The sequence below is a fragment of the Anser anser genome (genome assembly GCF_964211835.1).
Source record: "Anser anser genome assembly, chromosome: 4".
Classification (NCBI taxonomy): domain Eukaryota; kingdom Metazoa; phylum Chordata; class Aves; order Anseriformes; family Anatidae; genus Anser; species Anser anser.
In genome coordinates this window covers 36,114,238-36,132,723 of record NC_139724.1, presented here as the reverse complement: position 1 = coordinate 36,132,723, position 18,486 = coordinate 36,114,238, and the positions used below count along the sequence as shown (strand labels likewise).

Sequence of the window (18,486 nt, the reverse complement as noted above, 5' to 3'; positions counted from 1 at the left end):
AATTGGATGTGAACTAAATTTTATTATGAAATTAATTAGTTTTAATAGACTAGTCACAGGAAAATAACCATGTGTTTATCACAGAATGAGGTATTCTGACGTGTCTGAATTTGGGTAAGTGATTACGTGCACCCTTAATTATATTTTCCTGGTTTGAATGGCTGGAGGACTGTTCTTCGTGGCTCTGTCTTAGAGGAATCTGTCACTTTGAATAGGAATGAAACTTGACTGGTAAAAATGCAATCTTGCCACAGTATCACCATATAACTGGATCTTATTTATTTTTAATTGACATGTCACCTTAAAAGATGCAATGCATATCTTTAAATTGCATTAACATTATATTCAGATCTTTTCATTAAGTGCTGGGTGTGCAGTCCCATTAAAAATAGGTAGCTAGCTATAAAAACATGAAGTCTTAATGCTTGCTTACTAAATATTCAGAGTGCAAACAGACATCGCTGATAATACATGTGAATGGAGCTATCCTGGTGTATTTTAAAAGTGTCACAGGCATGAGTGACAGACACCAGTGTATGCATATTATTTCAAATCAAACTGATGGAGTGCACACTCCTAAAGCTATTTATTTTTATTTATATTCCCATGCCATTTTATTTTTATTTTTCCTCAATTTCGGGAAAAAAGAAGATACTATGATTTTATTGCTAAAACAACTGCTGTGTCTAACTGTAATAGAATGCAATTGTATGCTGTGTACTAGAAAGTCTAGATGTCAGGAAAATGTTAATCCCTACAACACTAGAAATGCAAAACATGTATAGTTTAGCATAATTTATTTTGCTGGTTCTAGCAAGAAATTCTGTCTGAATCTCCCCACACAATTTTAGAGTTGTTGTTCCTACAGGGAAGCCAAGTGACTTTGTGCTCTCCTCAAGCAGCAGTTGCTCTCAGTGCCCAGACAAACTCTGTGTGCATGAGGCTACGCAGCGTGAGACGTGCAGTGGGGTAGGGCGTGCCTGAAGCTGGCTCCATCCCTGGGGTCTGGCTTGGTGGCAAATTAGTCGGTGCTGGGCATTGTGCTGGTAGTGCTGCTGTCGCGGGTGTAGCAGCAGGCCTTTTCTGATCGGGGCGAGACCAGGCTAGTGTGGTTATTTGCAGCAACATGCTTGAGGAGAGCAAGCCAGGGAAAGCATGCTCATATTCATTCATGCAATCGTATGTAAATAGGTTCTAAAGTCCTACTCAACTATGCATGAGCACGTTGGTTACATCTTTGACCCTCCCAACTGGCTTCCTGTTAAATCTGTTAAAAAGGAAGGTCTCCAGTCTACTGTGTGAATGAAAATTCCAGTCCTAAATAACAGACAGGGAAAGAATCAAGAAAACATTTGCTATTTTCTTGTTTGTTTTCTTTGTTTTTTAACCAGCCAGAAAGCGAGGCCTATTTTTGGTTTTGGTCACATTAGGCTGTGCTGAATGTTGGCATGAAGTTCTAGGAGCTCAGTGATAGCATTTTTCTATTCTTTATTTAAACAGGCACCTTCCCAGAAGAGTTACAGCACAAAGTTCGCAGTTCCAATGAAATGATGTCTGAGAAGTGCTGGAAAAGAAGGTATGTGATAGAAATTAGAGGCTTGAAAAGTAATGTAGAGCAGAAATATATGCAAACAACAGAGAATACTACAAGAAATCAAATAGTCTTCATGCTAAATTGGAAAACTATTTTTTTTCTTTTTTGTATTTTTCCCCCCCCCGAGTTTTGCAATGTGTTTTATTTTAATCAGAGTTGAGGGGGAGGGAAATGGAACAGTAAGATTTTTTTTTTTAAAGCTAGTATGAAAAGCTTCCCCCATACAGCCTTAAAGTAGGGAAATAGGTTGCAGAACCTTCACATGGCTGCACAAGAAATGCCAGATTATCACTTTTTACTCTTCAATACACCTCTGTCTACAACTGCATTTTACTGTTGTTGCTGGTGTTTGGTGTTTTTTTTTGGTTTCTTTGTTTTTTGTTTTTTAACCTAATGGAAAATTTCCTGTTGGTGCCCCTTGCAACTGTTCTGTGCCTGCTCTGAATCATGTTTCTCTCCCCACTTCTTTCTTTCTTTTCTCTTTTCTTCTGTTTTCTCTCTTTTTCTTCTCTTTCTCTTCTATTTCTTTCTTTCTCTTCTTTTTCTCTCTTCTCTCCCTCCCTCTCTCTCTTTCTCTCTTCTCTCCTCAGTGGGTACTTAAGAGGGTCGTACATGTAAGTATATCCACAGCCAGGTTCTTCAAAAAGCAGCTGTTGTGCACATGTGGCAGCACAACAGCTGCATTTCTGATGTGTTGCCTGGTATCCAGCAACTGGCTGGCTTCCTGGTATACATAGCAGCATTTTCCCAAGAGGCACACAACAAGCCCACAAGCCAAGTAGAATTCTGCTCTGTTTCAGATGTAACCTGTTAACTCAGCCTAGATTTGCCAAAACACATGTGACTTCGAAAGAGCCCTGACTGGCTTGATGCTGGAAGTGCTGTACCCCAGCTGACGTGTCCTCCTCCCACTGAAGTGGGCAGCAGGTCATCCCCTGCAACTTTCCCTCAGGTTCCTTAGGCCCAGGTGGTGACCGAAGACAAGATTTTAAAAAGTGACTGATAAACAGAATTGGTTGCTCAAGCTGAGGCACCTTGAAGATGCTTATCTTGCTGGGGGTATGACCTCAAGGCACTAAATCCACACCCATCCCTTTTCCAAGGGCTTCTGCTGGACACTCAGGCCCTGGCTCCCCATGTCCAGAATTAGCTGTTTCAAAACAGCTAATTTAGTTTCAAAGACGTCATTGCAAAAGACCACACACCTTCCCCTCGCAGGCTACTTGAGTGCATCTGTGATGAGAAGATGGCATTCCACTCACTGCCATCCCACAGACAAAGCCGTGGTTGGCAGACCTCTGGTTCGAGTGATTGTGCTAGCACTTTATTAGCTCTCCGAAAATATATAGCAGAGAAGAGGCTATGCAGGCTCTGCACAGTCTGCCTGAGCTCTGACCCCTCGGGCAAGAGGCTAGATTGCTTTTACAGCCAGTACTTAACCTTTCTGACGAGACTTGTCAACAAGGAAACCAATTAGCAGCAGATATGATGGCAGATGATATAATGCAGACGCCTGTTTGTTAGGAGCACAACTGATACGTTTTTAACACAACATGTATTTTAAAACATGGCTCTGAATTAATGACGCCATCCCCCACAAAAATCACTCTACAGTTGAGTTTCTGTCTTTAAGGTTTTTTTCAAAGTCTCTGCCTTAAGCCTTGTTCTGGTGGACTTATGGCAGGTGCAAGATCATAAGAAATAATGAAACTTTTGAATAATCAAAAAATTTCTTCCACTTTTCAATATTTTTAAATTAACATTGATGGCATATTCAAAATATATGGAGCTGCAGAATGTGAACAGGGCAGTTCTTGCCATCTGGAGTGGGTCTAGACAGAAACTGAGCTGTTTTCTATGACCACACAGATGTATATTGGTGTGTATATAACAGAAGAAAACTAGTTCAGGGAAACTTGAGTTAATTGATTAACACTGTGCAGATCTACAAGCACGTTGTAGCCACCTGCTGGAAAGGACAGTGGCTCTTTATCACATAAATATGTGACACCAATACCTCCGTTTGGGTGCAAATAAGGTTCCTCTGTCACAAATACAGAAACATGGTTTTGCAGAGGTGGGATGGGGGGAGCTAGGGGTAGAGCTTAACAGGACAGCTGATGTTTTGGTTGAGATTTGGCCTGATCTTTTAAACAAAAGTTTACAGTAAAACACAATGTCAGGAGCTACTAAAGGACCTGCTAGCTGACTTAAATGATAGCTGACTATGTGTCCAGGCAGGACAATTCAATCCTCTGGCTCTGGCCGTTCCTAGAGAAATTGTTCTCTTTGGAAGAGAAACTGGACAGTACCACAGCATTGCATGCTACAACATGTCAGGTCATAGGGATGCACACACTTCGAGAACCAGCCGTGTCCCCTCTCCTCCACCAGCCCAGATGCTCTTTGACTCACTCTGTACACATTCTCTGTTTGTTTGGACTGAACCTTTCAACCAACGTCTTAAACCTTTTTCTCAAGTCACCGAACAGTTACTATCATTTACAACAGACCTGTAACAATTTACAGTTACTGTTTTAAAACCATCAAGATACAATCTGCGTTTGGTGGATCAATCTCTGAGATATCTTTCAAAATCAAACCCAAGAATTTGCATGATCTGCTTTTAATTGCTAGGATAACTACAGTGCAAAAAAAAAAAAAAAAAGCACAACCAAACCAAACCAACAACAATAAACCAACAGAATTTCCTTTTACAGCACAAGAGGAAAGACCATCTCTGTGTGAACATAGTCGACTTACCATTCTAACGCCAGCGCTATAGAAGCCTTCCCTCCACATAAGCAGTCACCAGCAGGAGGAGGACCGGTGGATTCAGCACATGAGCATTAACAGCACTGCATTCTCTACCAGGTACTGATAGAAGGCCTGGAAATTAACATCCCTCTCCCAGTAGAAAAATAAAATCTTTTCAGTTGATTAGACCTTAACACTGTCCCAGCTGAGGGCAAAAGACAATTAAATTTATTGAATGTTAACATTAATTTATATTAATGGATAATTTTTGTCTAATGCATACCCAGATTTTTTTTTTCTTTGGTTAGTGTTTATAAACTCTTTTTCTTAACATGTTAAGTATCTTTTTGTGTTCAATGTGGCCAATAACATCTTTGCTTAACCAGAGCTTTCCTGTCTGATTTAAATTGTTGCTAACATCTTACCTCTTTTCCGTGTATCATCTTGTCTTGTTGGAGAATACGCCTCCATTCTTCCCCACCCCCCCCCCCACCCCTTAAATCAAGCCTAAAATCTACTCAAGGTGGTCTATAACAAGACAGGAAGGAAAAGCAAAAAGAAACTAAGGGTATAGCCAACCTTTTTAATTAGAGTATATTGTACTTCCAAACTGGATACACTAGAAATTGGCAATGCAACATAAGATGCAAAGGAATATACCAGTTACTGTCAAAATGACCCTGTACAGCCTTATAATGCAAAAAGCTTTATACAATACAAATTTTTATTAATGTACACAAACCTTGACAGAAGGATATCTGAACATAATACAACAAGTTAAAAAAAAAGACAGAAGAAAGAAAAAAGTACTGAGAACTTTAACTGAATTACTCAATGGAAAAACACACTACCTTTCATTAAAGAATGCATAGGGATAAACCAGTATGAAATTAGCTTCATGGTGGGGGGGAATTTATCAGAACTGTTGGTCTTTATAGTAGGAAGGGGTATCTCTGGAGAACATTCCTTTTTTTAGTCTTGAAACTGCAAACCAATTATTTTAATATGCATGAGCTCTGATAAATACTGTTTTTCTTTTTTCTTAAAAAAATAAAAACCTCCTAACACACTTTTCCTTACAGAGAAAACTTCTATAACTTACCAGAAAGAATGAATTTATCCTTTCCAAAGTGCTAAACAAATTTCCCAGGTACATTAAACATTACTATGTCAGATACTGCTACAGTGGACCATCGATGAACACATGGCGTTTGTATGCTGACAGCTCCTTCTTGGAAGTTCCAGCCCTAATTACATTGCAGTTTGAGTTACAGAAAGTAGCCTAGTAGTATTTATACTTCCTCCTCCTAGACGGCTGTACTTTACCTGTTGGTTTGAAAAATAAGCTTTCTGAGTTGGAAGTGTTTCCTCTGCTATGGTGGGGTCAGAGATAGATGCGTTGAGTGTATTGTATAGAACTGGTATAGTTTCCGGATGCAGATTGCATATTTCATGCTGTTGAGATACTTTTTTTTTTTCCCTTTGTGTATTTACTAATACAGCACTTTCTATTTTGTCTGTACTCCCAGGGGGGTTACCAGGAGTTCTGATGGAGTAAAGCATGGCAAACAGGGCCCTGAGTTACTTGCATTGTTTTCTAAGGTTTATACGTGCTTTGGAACAGATGGCTTTTCTTTACTGCGTAGACAGACAGAACTGCCACATGCTCGTTAGAACCAAAACTGTCTGCTGGAATGTAAACAAAATGGTGGGACTTCTCTGCCCTTCAATTAATAATTCCAAACAATAACTGGCTACTGTTTTGGATGTCTCCCCCTTGTAGATAGCTTCCAGGATGTTAAACAGGAGTGCACAGATCAGGATGTACTCCCTGAACAGGAAGAGTTTGGTCATGACAGTGGAGAATGTTTGGCCATCCCAGTGCAAAACAAACGTAGGAATCTTGATCACAGATTAAATGATGCAAATTTTGCATCAAAAAGTATTTCTACACATGCTTCACTTAAGAAGTAATGAAGATTGAGATTATGCTTCTACTTGCGCGTATGGCTCAGAGCCTTTGTGGACCAGAAATGCCTTCCTGAACTGGGGCACTGCTTTAGTGCTGTCACAGACAAGGGGCTGGCTCCAACTGGTCTGTCAGGATCTCTCCATCCCACAACAACCTGTAGAAGAAGCTGCTTCAGGACAGCATGAGGGTGGGTAGCACATCAGATGCGTCTCAGCACCTCTCTTACAATGGCTTGGCCAAGGGAGGGAGAGGGGGGACTGAAAAAAGCTAGGTCAGACATCTCCAATACCTGGTGAAAGACAGCGAGATCCAATTCCAAGAGACACCATGGAAAATGATAATCCAGTAAGAAAGCATTCCTGTAAGTCATGTGATAATTTTGAAATGCTTCATATTTCATACTTCCAATTTTAATGCAGAATATTTTTAATTCTGATCTTTCTTCCTGGATATTAAGTTGTCTATGAAACAAATCAATTAACAGTCAGCTTTTCTTCTTTAAGATCGCTGTTGTCATTTTGAGATTAACAAAGGTTATACAACCAATCCACATTTGCTTCTTCCTGCAATAAAGTGCTACATATAACATGTCATTTTAATGACCACAAAGTAAGAGCATTAAATAAGTATAAAGTTAGCTTCCTAGCAGTGTACACTCTATCAGCCATTAACAAAAAGGAATAAAGTATTACTAATAACATAGAGGGTATTGATAGGACCATAGAATCTGCAAGTACAATTGAAATAGTGAGGGTATAAAAGAGAACTGTATGGTTCAAACAGTATCTTTTTTATAGCTTGATATTTCAAAGAAGTTACTGGTACCTTTTCAAATATACAGTCATATTACCTTCACCCCACAGAATTTTTTTCTTTTTTTTTTTTTTTGCAAGTGAGAAACAAACTAGTGCAAGACTAAAGCACTGTGCAAATCTGCCTTTTTTTTTTAGTCTGAGTATTTATACCCAGAATTTATCCATACCCTTTGTAAAAATCCCCTTTGCTGGATTTTTTTCCACCATAGATTTCTAGTTGTACAAGTTGTTCCTGCAAACTAAAAGGTAACCACTGCATAATACAGCATATATATATCTATACATAATATTTATATGCCCTTTTAAAACAAAAGATGTATGCTATGGCCCAGGCTCAGGTGTTTGTTACACCTGCGTAACAGCTGAGAATTGGGCCTGCTGTGTGGGTGTGTAGACTGCACACACTGCATATGCATGTGCGTGTATACACACACACACACACACTTCCGTCGTCATACTCTCACCCTGCCGTGCTGAAAGCCATTTCTTCCTTATCAGCTCTACCCAAAATCCTCAGACCTTGACAACTCAATACAAGGCAGCAAACAACTAAAGGAAGCTGCAAGCAGCACTGAAATCATACACCAGGCCACCCTGAACCAAGAGTTACTCCTGCCACAACTCTACAGTTCAGGGGGGCAGAGTGCAGGGAAGGAGCAAGTGTGTTCAAAGGGGAAAAATAATAATTAAATAAGCCAAGACAAGGGATGTGCAAAAGCAGTGTCATGGCACGCTACAGACAGACTCTCTTTCACACACCCACACGCACACGAAGACCAAAAATAAAATGCATCAATATGTAATCTTACAAGTGCTGATTGCCATTAAGGACACTCGTTTTCAGCTTAACAAGACAAAATAGTTTCTTAGATAAGAGTACTGGGAACATGCCTCTGAAGGTAGAAGTATGCAGTAGGTCACCTCTTGAAGATTTAATAAAGCAGCTTTCATGTCAATGCAATAAGTATACACAAAGCCATTTTCTAAACCTTACTAATGGTATAGTACAAGTGTTCGTTACCTCTTCGGTCTATGGTTTGCAGCAATGTATGTATACCTGCTGGGTTTGTCGGGGTATTTTTGGTACAGAATGGAACTGCCCTCAGACAGTTTCTGCCCTTTCTGTTAGTCCAAGATAGGCAAGGAAGGAGTGTTTAGGTGAAGAGGCACCTCCTGGTGCAGTCTGAGGTCTGGGTGGATGGAATGTGAGATCGTAGTGGTTTTTGGGGAAAAACATTGTTAAAGGAATAAGGTGGGCAAACTCTGAGTTCCAGTATTTATCAAAGCACAGGGAAGTGCCGTTGATGGCCAAGGCTTTCACCGCCAGGTTTGGCTCTGCCCCACTGCTGTGTGCAGCCGACAGAGCCACTGTCTGCAGAGCCTGGGAGGCAGACATAACTGAGAGGGGTGACAGGAGGTTTCTGGAGCTGTTCACTGGTAGGAGTGGACTGGCTTCCTTGGAGGCTGAATACTGGCCCTTCTTCTCCTCTTCGGAGCAGTCCCCGATCTGGTGCTTCTTCACATGGCGGCTGAAGACGAAAGGGTGGGTAGTCTTGAACAGGCACTCATCGCAGCTGAAAGTCTGGCGTGGAGCATGCTTCAATTTCTTGTGCAAGTTGAGATTGTCTTTGCGTTTGCAGCTGTAGCTGCACTGGTCACAGTGAAAAGGGCGCTCGCCAGTGTGGACACGCACGTGTTCGATCAGCTTGTTGGCTGTCTTGGACAGGTAGCCACACTGGTCGCACTTGTAATGGTTGCCAAGCCGGTGTTCTCGGATGTGCATCTCCAGCTCTAGCTGATTTGCTTTCACTGTCTGGCAGATCCGACACTTGTACTCCATCTTGTAGTGAGTCTTCAGGTGGCACTCCATCGCTGCGGGGCGGTTAGTGGAGTAGATGCAGAACGGGCACCTGGCAACACAACACGGAAGGGCAGGGAGAGGGAAAAGAGGAGTCACTCAGCTGGAAGACCTGCATTCCTGGGTTAACCCCGTCATTCAGCCCCTCTCTGACTTACTAAAGCAGAAAAAAAAGGCACTTAGCCCTCCCTGTACAGTCTGTTTAGAATATTTAGTGGATCTTGACATGCCTCTACTTAGAGTAGCTTTGCCCACTAATGGTGGCAGAGCTCGCTCGTTCCTTGGAAAGCACCTATTCACTCTGAAGGAGCATCCCTTAATCTTACCGGCTTACCTCAGTGGGGCAGGTTCTGCAAAGCAGGCCAGGTTGTGCAGAGTGGGTGACAGGCTCACAGGTACTTTGTGTAATGATATTAGTGTTTGCACAAAGTCACTTTTGCCATTTTTTCCTTTCAGAACTGGTTTAAAAAATGAATGCTTACAGACGAATATGAAAGCAGCTGTTTAAGTAAAGATGGAATAAACTTGTAATACCACATGTACAGCAAAAGCCTAGAAAATTCCTTTTATGTGACCTTGAACAATAAGCTAGCTGGGTATTCGGCTAGAAACAGCTGAAAGTTGGTCTGCTGGATGATTTGTAGAGATTCCCAGTGCTGGGAGATGAGCTAGTCCACGCTCAAAGGGTGTGTGTGCTTGGCAGAGCTTGCCTACAGCTGCCTCTGCCACAGCAGGAATTGTTCCTGTGGGGGAACAGGATGTGGGCTCTGCTTACTCACAGCAGAAAGCGTCCGGACCGGGGTGGACATGGCAAAGGGCCTCACCCCTGGTTCCTGGACCAGGAAGGGCTGAGAAGGCTGGAGCCTTGAAAGCTTGGAAGTAAGCCTGAGCTGAACAAGCCTGGACACCAGCGAAACCAAAGCACACCAGCTTCTGCTTGATGTTGTTAAGAGGAAGCTGGTGAAGACAGCTACCTGCCAGAAATCTCTGCTACATTAAACAAAGCGTACTGCCTTCTAGGTCTAGCTCGTGAGCTAGAAGAGCAAGCCTAGATAAAAAGATAGAGCTCATGGACCAGGGTGCTGTCTTACAGATGCCTCCATCTCCCGCTGGTATGCATTCACCATTTAGCAGGTCTGCCACTTGTGCTCTATCGTTTAAGATAAGTTCTAAGCAGAGATCCTCTTGCTCCATGTTTGTTTTCCCTTGCTACAACTGGTTGCACATACAGGTTTAATTTTATCTAGCTAATAATCGAGAGACTCTTGAGCACAGTGAACAATACAGGAGGACAAACAGATAGTAGAACATCCAGACATTTTTCCTGATGCAACATCAAGTACTCTGATCCAGAGAGGGAGCCTGGCACTGAGGCTGCTAAAGCAATTAGCTCTATTGCAACAGAGAACTCAGCTGTCTATACACACATACCTCTCCTGGGCTGGGTGCTCTCTGGATCAGAATCTCAGATTTTGATCTGGAGCTGGAGGAATCATGTTATTTTCTCTTCCCCCACAGCAAACAGGAGACACAAAAATACAATTTACTTAGATCTCTTCAGGCTCTTCTGGATGCCTTAAGAAAAAAAAAAAATCAGAGCTTTTTCTTAGGTGCAGCTTTCAAGGTACCTCATTATTACTTGAGCTGGGCAGGAATAACTTATGTAGACTGAGAAGCCCATTCTGTCAGGAAGGTCTGAGTCATAGGTCATGGTTTTTCCTTGGTAAATAGAACAGATTCTGTGCAGCTTAAACCCAAAGTGCATTAGACAACTGGTCTGTACATCCAAGACAGACATCCCGTCGTTCTGGCACGCTACTTGTTTCTCAATCTGGTCTTCTTCCCAGATTCAGTCATCACATCTCAAGTGATCACAGATCCCAATTCATGGAACTACTGAGCTGGAGACCAGACGCTGCCTGGCAAACAGAACCAGTTTCACAAACTGCAGTGCAAACTGATAGAGCTACTCACGGTAACACTAAACGCGGTGCACCAGTCACCTGACAGTTACAGTGCACCAAAAACACTGGTTTGCTTAGCCAGAGCAACACAAGCAGGGAGTCCTGTGCTGAACCCTAGCTGGCCTTGAAGTGGTTCCAGCCTCTTTTTCCTGCAGCAGCTGGAACAGAGACCAGGGGCATACATCTTGCATAATGTCACACTGACTGTGCGCAGAGAGCAAGCATATGGCCCCAGCAGTCACTCCTTCCCTCAGGGGTCCAACTTTGACATCAGGGCACACTCACTCGCTACAAACTGCTCTGCACCAAAAGACCTTAAAGGGCAGCACCCTAGCCAAAGACAAAGGGCTTTTTTTCTTAAAAGAGTGTGTCATTTGTTACTTCTTAATTTATACAATAGAGATTATTCTGTGGCATGCAAACCAAAGCAGTGAGCATCAAAATTGTTAGTTGCTGGACTGACTTTGCATTAGCATCTACAAGGGTTATAAAGCTACTCAGAGATCTGATTTTGAGAAGCTGACTTCAGACTTAGCTGCACAGATCATACAGGATTTAGTTTCTTTAAGCCAGGTGCAGAACAGAGAATGCGCTGTGTGCTCTCCTTTGCTCCGATGCCTTCAAAAAAAACCCTCTTAGTTTTGCAGCACCTCTGTCCAGTACTACCTCATAATCTTAGGACTCATACTGTCTCCTATTTGACTTGAAATGGGAAAAGGCCATGCTTTGTTACAGCTCTAAAACCAGTGGACACTAGATCTACTACTAGCTATCTACTATAACGATGCAAGCCAATGTTAAAGCAACTGTAAAGGACTGGGCTTATATTATCTAAACAAAGGAAGCCCCAAATCTGGATTCCCAGACATTTAGCTAATCCTTTCTAGTTGACTTCCTTTTGTTCTATCCCCACAGTATTAAAGATGCTTAACACAGTAAAAGTTTGTGTACTTGCTTTCCTTACTTGAGCCCACCGGTGGGGACAGTGTGGCATTTCTTGTGCTCCAATAATTGCTCAGGTGTCTTCATGAACTTGTGGCACACATCACACTCAAACATCCGTGTGATCAGGTGGATTTGCAGATGGCGCTCAAACATATTTTTTGTTTTGCAGACAAAGTTACAGAAAACGCATTCAAAGCCTGAAGAATGAAAAAGAGAAAAATGTATTCCTCATATGGTGGCTGGATTCACTGCACAGAAGGTGACAGCTTGTGTTTGTTTAACAGGGTATTACCTTTCTCTGACTTCTCTTCAGTATTCAGTGAGGTCTGAGTACCAGGCACTACAGAAATGACTAGCAGATTGTTTGAACCTTTATTTTTTGGAGTTACATCTGCATCTTCTTTGCTGTTGGCAGAGTCACTGAGCGCTGACAGCGAAGATGAAGATGGACTGTTAGATTCACTGGGTGTCTTCCTCTCTTCAGCTGAAAAACAGGAATAAAGAGCAATAACTAGTACAGCAGATTAGATGAAAACTCAGCGATCCAGTTTTAAATTTCAGAAAAAATCTTATTTATATTTAAAGTTAATTCAGACTTGCTTCTAAACAAGTCTAAAATCAACTGGTTGGTTAAGGAAGCATCATAATTTCACCTCCTTCCATTTTATAAGTGTTTACAGTAGTATATTTCTGTTTATCCTAGAATGTATTCTGTCTGCAATGGCATAAGCCCTTGTCCATCGTATTCTGCTGCACGTCAAAAAAGTTGGATGGGCAAATGATTAGCTCCCATCCATGAGTTGGTTTATTCAGAGCTGTGTTAATATGAAATGTTGGCAAAGTCTGCTTTTATCTATGGGATAAAGTCCCCTGATAGAGGCGTCTGCAAAGAGCAGTGTGTGCCTAGCTTTCAACTCATGAGCGGCACCTTTAAGTAAGTCTGAGATAAAAATGTAGGAATGCACTAATGAAATCTGATGACCCAAGCTGTCAATAGGGAGGATGACTGGGATATCATACAGAAAGATTCACTGACCTTGGGGACCAGAGTAATAGAAATGGAATGAAATTTAATAGTACAGAGTACAAGGCTATGACCTGAAGGGCCAGTAACAAGAATTTTTGCTACAAATGAGGAGTGCTTAAGTTGGAAACAGTCAAGGAAAATAAAAGAAGAATTTGAGCAGAACATGGGATGAATATGAGCTATCAGCATGGTAGAGCCTCCAAGGAAGGTAAATATGATCACAGAATGTTATTGTCTGAGTTATTCCCAGTAGCTGCTGCTGTTTTACACTACCACCATTACTTATTTCATTTCAACTAATACACCACGTATGGCTGTGATTGTGTATGTCAAGAGCAGGGATTGTAACAAGAACAGACACAGTGAGGGATTGGTACAGTAAGAAAAGAGTATTTCATGTAAGAAAAGGCTCTACGAACGTTTAGATGGGATTAAGTTGTTCTCCAGGAATATACGAAGGAATAAATACAGTGGGAGGGACGAAGAAAGGTGGAAGGGCAAGAGGTGGACTGCTGTTTCAGACTGAAGACAGCTCTGGCACAAGAACAAAGTATGTGTATTCTGATTATCAGTAAGACACATGCTGGAAAATTTAAAAAGGTACCTAATCTTTAATGCCAGAAAATCGTCAGCTGCCTGTCTGTTGGAATAGTTGGTCTGCAACAATTCTACTTGCTTGAAGACATTCGCCAAGACCCTTATGAACAGATCTTTTATGACTTGGTAACCTTACAGGGTAAGGGGCTGGAGTCAAGTGACCCACAAAATCCATTCTATTTTTTTGCCTCCATATTTGCCTTATGTGTAAGCCCTTGGCTGAATTGCCTGCTGAACGGCTCATTTTGACAGGGTGATTGAGGAACAAATAATTAAAAGAGAGGCTTTAAAAGACAAGCAGCAGCTCCAAATTTTTAGTTTTAGCCAAGAGAGAAAGATGCGATTGAGTACAGCTCAGTTTTTAGCTCTGATGCAAGCTTTTCATGTGGATGGCATTTCTCCATTTGCCTTGACTTCCTACATGTGAAATACATATAGGTTAAAAGTTTGGGTGAAGACAGAGTTGTAAGGGAACACAAACACCTCAGATAGCAGGGAGATGGGAGCAATGTTGTAGTACTGAGAGCTGTGCTGGCACAAAATCCCATGAGGGCTTTCCAGTAGTTTGTATTTCTGTAGGGACATTTAACTTATGTATTTGTAAGCACAAACAGCTGCATTCTTCTCTCCTTTCTCCTTCTCCATATTCCTATTTTCCCACTTTTATCCCTGGAGGATAAAAGGAAGAGCAATTTAGCAATGGGAAAATTGTGCAGGATGCAATTCAGCTTCAGTATTGTCAACACAATTATTTGTAGCTTGTGATAGCAAAGTCCTTCTGCCTGGCGTTATAAGAGAAATTAATTAAAAGCATTCTAATTTTCTTCTCCCTAAATTATGCCAGACTTCATTAGCTGGACTACGCATGTGGAGCTTGTTTGAAAACTGCTGTTGCTCTTATCTTTGGCTATTAAGTGAACAGGACCAAAGAGACTTGGTCTGGTATGTGACTTGGTCTGGTATTCAATACAGAGTTGCATTTAAGGCACTGCTGAATCACAGTGTTGGCTAGGCATCAACATGATATTCCAAACTGACGGACTGTGGAGGTGAACAAACTGAAGACCAAAGCTCAATATTTTGTGTGTTACAAACTTACAGCCAGGTATGCATAATTAGCACTCAAAGTCACCTTATCACCTCTGAAGTCAAACCAGGATTTTGATGAAATAGTAAACCAGTCAAAAAAACACAAACAATGTATGCTGGCTTCAACCGGGGAGGGGATTTGGGGGATGTGAGGAAGGAAGACTAAGTAGTCCTTCATTTATTCCCCTAAGCTTGAAAACCGATCTGCAGTACCAGACTATTTGCCTGGCTAGAGTCCAATTCACTTCAGCTTTGAGAGATCAGGCCTTAATTAGCAAGCATTTCAGTGAAAGTAAAAAGTGTGCTAATGGGAAGTGTGAAGGTTGCACCTAAAAAGCAGGGAAGAGATCACTGCAGCTGGGAGAGGGGGATCATCACCTGTGTGCTTGCTGTTGACATGAGCCTTCATATCTGCCTCTTCCATGGTGACAAAATCGCATGCGGTGCAGCAGATCGAGAACATCCACTGCTCTTTATCCACGTGGAGGGACATATGACTGACAAACTGGACGTTCATCTCTGTCTCAAACCCACACACATGACAGCTGCAGGCAGAAGGGAATTCAAGAGTAAGAAGGATTAAAAAATAAAGCACAAACAGAAGCATATTGCCCTTCCCTTCATTTTTGTAAGAAAAAACTCACTGCACTGATTTATTTTCTTCTTCACTGTTGAATGTTCACTGGAAAATTCTTTTGTCTGCTGAACTGCCTTTGAACTGATGGCCATGCCAACGTGATTAAGGGCAGGCACAATGCAACAATCCTGTACATGCTATAATGATGCTAAATAATCATAAAGTTAATTAAAAACTACAGATTCCAGATGCTGCGCATCACCTAGCCGATTCCTTTGGGCAATAAGAGGCATTGCAGCCTTGCCAAGATGTTTAGTATGGCTGATACACTGACAAACGGAGAGCTTGCTGCACACTCCAGGAGTTATTTTCAAGCTCTGGAATGGTTCCCGTGCCAAACTGGGATCTTGTGCAAAACTGCCTGGCAGTTTCAGTGTAAGCAAGTAAAAATGGGTTCAAACATTTCTTATGCTTGACTGGAAAACAGCAGTCATCAGCTATACAAATAATTAGCAATGAGACAGATTTCACAGCCAGTGCATAAAAAGAGTGATATTGAGAGGCAACGGAAGGGACCCTTTAATTTAACTTTCTGTGCAGAGTCCTCCTCTTGTTTTGATTAGGCCATTAACATTTAAAACAAGCCAAAAACATTAAAAAGGCGTATACTCTAGGGCACTATTTTGCCTTCCCAGGGGAAAGGACTAGATAATCTAATCCAGGAGGTCTTATTTATTTCTTACTTCTATGGTTTTATAATTAAATCTGCTCTTGGCATTTTGACTGAAAGTAAGAGTGATTTTGTAGTCTGCTTGGCCACTAGGGTACATATCATGGTTTGCAGAACACGCAACAGCGCATACAAGGAGAATGCCCAAACAGCCATTTTATCTGGGCAATTCCTTCCAAGTTTCCAGGTAAATTCTCCTAAAGATCTTCTTTCATCATGCTGGTCACAGAACGTATATACCTCTAGCAAAGGAGGAAAATGTGTATGTAGTCATTATAATTATTGTAAAACTTTATTCTTTGATTTCATAGATTTGGCTGAAAACAACGGAGCTAACAGACACAACTGGAAGCATAGCACTTTACATTTGCCATGAATCTGTGTAAACAATGGGGTATTTTGAAGCACAAAACTTAAATGAAAAGTTAAAGAGGCTTCTTGGAGCCCATCTGCCTCACACAGCCATTAAAAAAACAACAACAAAACACACACCAAAAATGTCATTCCTTCCTTATTGCTATCCAAGTCAAACAGCATGAGGCAGCCACATGGGTTTTGCTGCTTAGCCCAAAGTCAAATACGGGCAAGGCAAATACTTTGAGAGCAGTTCCACCCTGCGATGCCAGAAGGGTGGCCCTGTAACACCACCTTAGCAGGAAGCTAAGACATTCAGATTCCAATGTCTGGTGCACAGCCCTCATCTGGGTCCTCACCTGTAATAATAAGGGTGCTTCTTTCCATCACTGCCTTCAGAAGTGACAGCGCTGACAATGTCCTCAGTATCTGTACTCACCAGCTTCACAGAATGGACGGTCAGGTGTTGGTTCAGATTAGCACGGCACTTAGCAGCATAGGGGCACAAGTGGCATTTGTATTTTCTCTCTTCTGAGAAAGAAACAGAAAGCCTTCAATGTATATTTCATATTGAAGCAAGCTATTTTCAAAGCTTCCAAATATGCATTCTTTGGAGTCTCTCTGAGCAACTTCCTGAATGAGGTACTTTGGAAGCCTGGCACTTCGCAAAGTTATAGGAGTTCACAGCAATTACTCAGAAAAAAGAACTCACTCAGAGGTAGTTTAGGGCTAGGGTGGTTTTTTTTTGTTTGTTTGTTTTTGTTTTTAACATGTTCTACCATTTGTAGTCAGATAATATAAAACCTCATAAACTGGAAAAGTGGGGTAACGGCTGCTCTGAGAGCTGCAGCAGAGCCAGTACAGAAACAGGTCAATAAGCTACACCTACTTCCTTTACCTAGCATCTTTTATTTGATTTTTGGGCCCAGTTATTCTTGAGGTTGCCCATGTGATCACCTGCAGAGAGCTGATGGTTGATGGTTTTGTATTAAAATCTGAGAGTGGGGAGAAAAGGGAATGCTGCATCATCAGGCCAATTCTGAACACAAGCTAACCAAAAAACCACTCAAAGAGCAATTAAAGAAATTAAACACAAGTTATGCTGCTTCACAACTGTTAAAATAAAAATTATTTTAAATTAAGCATTTCTAAATCCTCGCAGCAATCTTTTTGTGCATGCCAGGCTTCATTTTCTGAAGAGCTGATTAATAAAACAACCAAACATTACATCAGCTTTTACAACCTTTCCCTTTGAAGAGCTGCTGCTCTATATTTGAAATATAATACTACAAGTGTTAGGGGAACAAATTCAATGGAGAAGCTTTGGATTAAGAAAACCCCATAAAGCCAAGGAGCAAGAGCATCTGAACCTTTTCAGCATGGCTATACTAAATGACACGATACATACTGGTGTTATGCCAACAATATTTTTCAGCACCGCATCAGAAATTCTTGCATTCAAGTCTTAATTTGTGCAGTGCACCTCAGCAGGCTGACGAGGTGCATCTTCCATATCAAAACTCTGCTAGTCTCAGTTGATTTGAAGCTGATCGGATTTAAGAAAGCTGATATGGGGTAGAACAGCCCGTGTTCCTCTTAGAAGAAGTGAACGATGAGAGCAAAGGTGAGTGACAGATACTAAATCCTTTCAGTTTCACCACATCTGAAACACCAAGGCCAAATCTTTTGTTGTTAAGTAATGTTTAAAAAGCTCGTCAGGTGAATGTAAAAAAGGCCAGACAAAAGCTGTGTCTTCAGGACTGTGTTAATGGGCTTGATTAAACAGCTGAGGTCTACACGCAAGTCTACTGGAACCTGGACAAACTTGAACTTGCAGATTTTGTATAAAAATTAATTTAAAATAGGCTGTAAAGAAATGTTAGTTAACCCTCTGTGTACCACTGCTATGACATTCTGGCCTGTTTCTGGGCTTGGCTGTGCTCTAGGTGCAACAAGCTGAGGATAGCTCCTTCCACATACACTCTTCTGCTTACCTTCTCCCCAGGCCATGATGAACACAAGGATTTCCTCAGTGCTGCAGAGAACAATAAAGCATCAGCTTACCTGTGTGCAGCGAGAGATGTCGGGACAACGTCTGCTGTCGGCCAAACACTTTTCCACACACATCACAGGGGAAGAGCTGGTCGTTAAATTTCCAAGACGGCAATCCATTTCCTGCCTCCAACCCTAGCTTTTCTGTTTCTATG

General features: G+C 41.6%; 1 protein-coding gene across 10 annotated transcripts in view; it reads right to left on the bottom strand.

Moving 5' to 3' along the window:
• Window positions 1-4,922: 4,922 nt before the first annotated feature.
• The window catches only part of ZNF827 (zinc finger protein 827), a 122,328-nt gene continuing 108,764 nt past the window's right edge, over window positions 4,923-18,486 (bottom strand). For 6 of the 10 annotated variants that reach the window (XM_083834656.1, XM_083834653.1, XM_083834657.1 and 3 more), the window contains 6 exons: window positions 18,344-18,481; window positions 16,639-16,810; window positions 14,997-15,163; window positions 12,198-12,389; window positions 11,925-12,102; window positions 4,923-9,048 (listed from right to left, as the gene is read on the bottom strand). In XM_083834656.1, coding sequence (XP_083690782.1) covers window positions 8,241-9,048; window positions 11,925-12,102; window positions 12,198-12,389; window positions 14,997-15,163; window positions 16,639-16,810; window positions 18,344-18,481 — 1,655 coding nt within the window. In that variant the 3' untranslated portion in view covers window positions 4,923-8,240. The other 4 variants (XM_083834661.1, XM_083834654.1, XR_014583852.1 and 1 more) reach the window with 3 other exon arrangements.